Source organism: Trypanosoma equiperdum, assembly GCF_001457755.1.
Source record: "Trypanosoma equiperdum strain OVI genome assembly, contig: ctg_1142, whole genome shotgun sequence".
In the NCBI taxonomy this organism is placed as follows: domain Eukaryota; phylum Euglenozoa; class Kinetoplastea; order Trypanosomatida; family Trypanosomatidae; genus Trypanosoma; species Trypanosoma equiperdum.
Genome location: NW_027123108.1, coordinates 2,846 through 3,612, shown reverse-complemented (window position 1 = coordinate 3,612; position 767 = coordinate 2,846). Strand labels below are relative to the sequence as shown.

The 767-nt window shown below is 46.4% G+C and overlaps 1 protein-coding gene across 1 annotated transcript in view; it reads left to right on the top strand.

The window, feature by feature from the left end:
- Positions 1 to 232: 232 nt before the first annotated feature.
- The window catches only part of TEOVI_000681700 (Trypanosomal VSG domain containing protein, putative), a gene marked incomplete at both ends in the record, with an annotated part of 708 nt that continues 173 nt past the window's right edge, over positions 233 to 767 (top strand). The window contains one exon of the mRNA XM_067220386.1: positions 233 to 767. Coding sequence (XP_067076487.1) covers positions 233 to 767 — 535 coding nt within the window.

Here is a 767-nt window from a genome sequence, read left to right as displayed (position 1 = left end):
GGTGAAACCAAATGATTTTTTCATAGATTTCAAATCTTATGTATGAGGATTGTTGAAACGCTGCAACCGAGACGACAAATAATCGCAAAGGTCCAGTGTTGTCGCTATACCTCCAGGAACTGCAGCAGTTGGTAAGTTTTCAAGCTTATAAAAACATTAACACACTCTTTTCACCACTTTCTTTTCTAAAATATGTCTGGAGTTGCCGCGCGCCCGCGCTTCTGCAGGGAAAATGCAGCAAATAATACTTTGGACTGTCATTACGCTAGCAGTTGCGACACTTGCCAAAAACGTAAAGGCAGCGGTCACAGACGGCCAAAACGGTGCTGATTTCATAGCTCTACGCGGCCTCATCGAATTCACAAGAGACGATACGCGGGAAGTAGAGGCAGCAACAACCATTCAACACATTGCAGATGAACTAATGGCGGTAAACCTTTCTCTAGCTCCAGAACCGATACAGACGCTTGTAAAGGCCAAAAAGACAGAAGCATGGAACGCATTGCAAAGCCCTTTCAAGGAACAAGCCACCCCTTACGAAAGGCACTGGACTGCGTGGACCAAGTTGGTGAAGGACGACGCACCGCAGAACCTGAAAGCCAAGATAAAACAGTTCAGCGTCGTAAAGTCGAACAGCGATGCCATAAGACAATTGGCCTTCATAGCCGATAAGGCACTGGCTGTATTAGAGAATGCAGCAACCGCAACAAAAGGGGCAGACAAAGCCACAATAGACGGCCACCTAAACAAAACGCTCTACGGTTCTT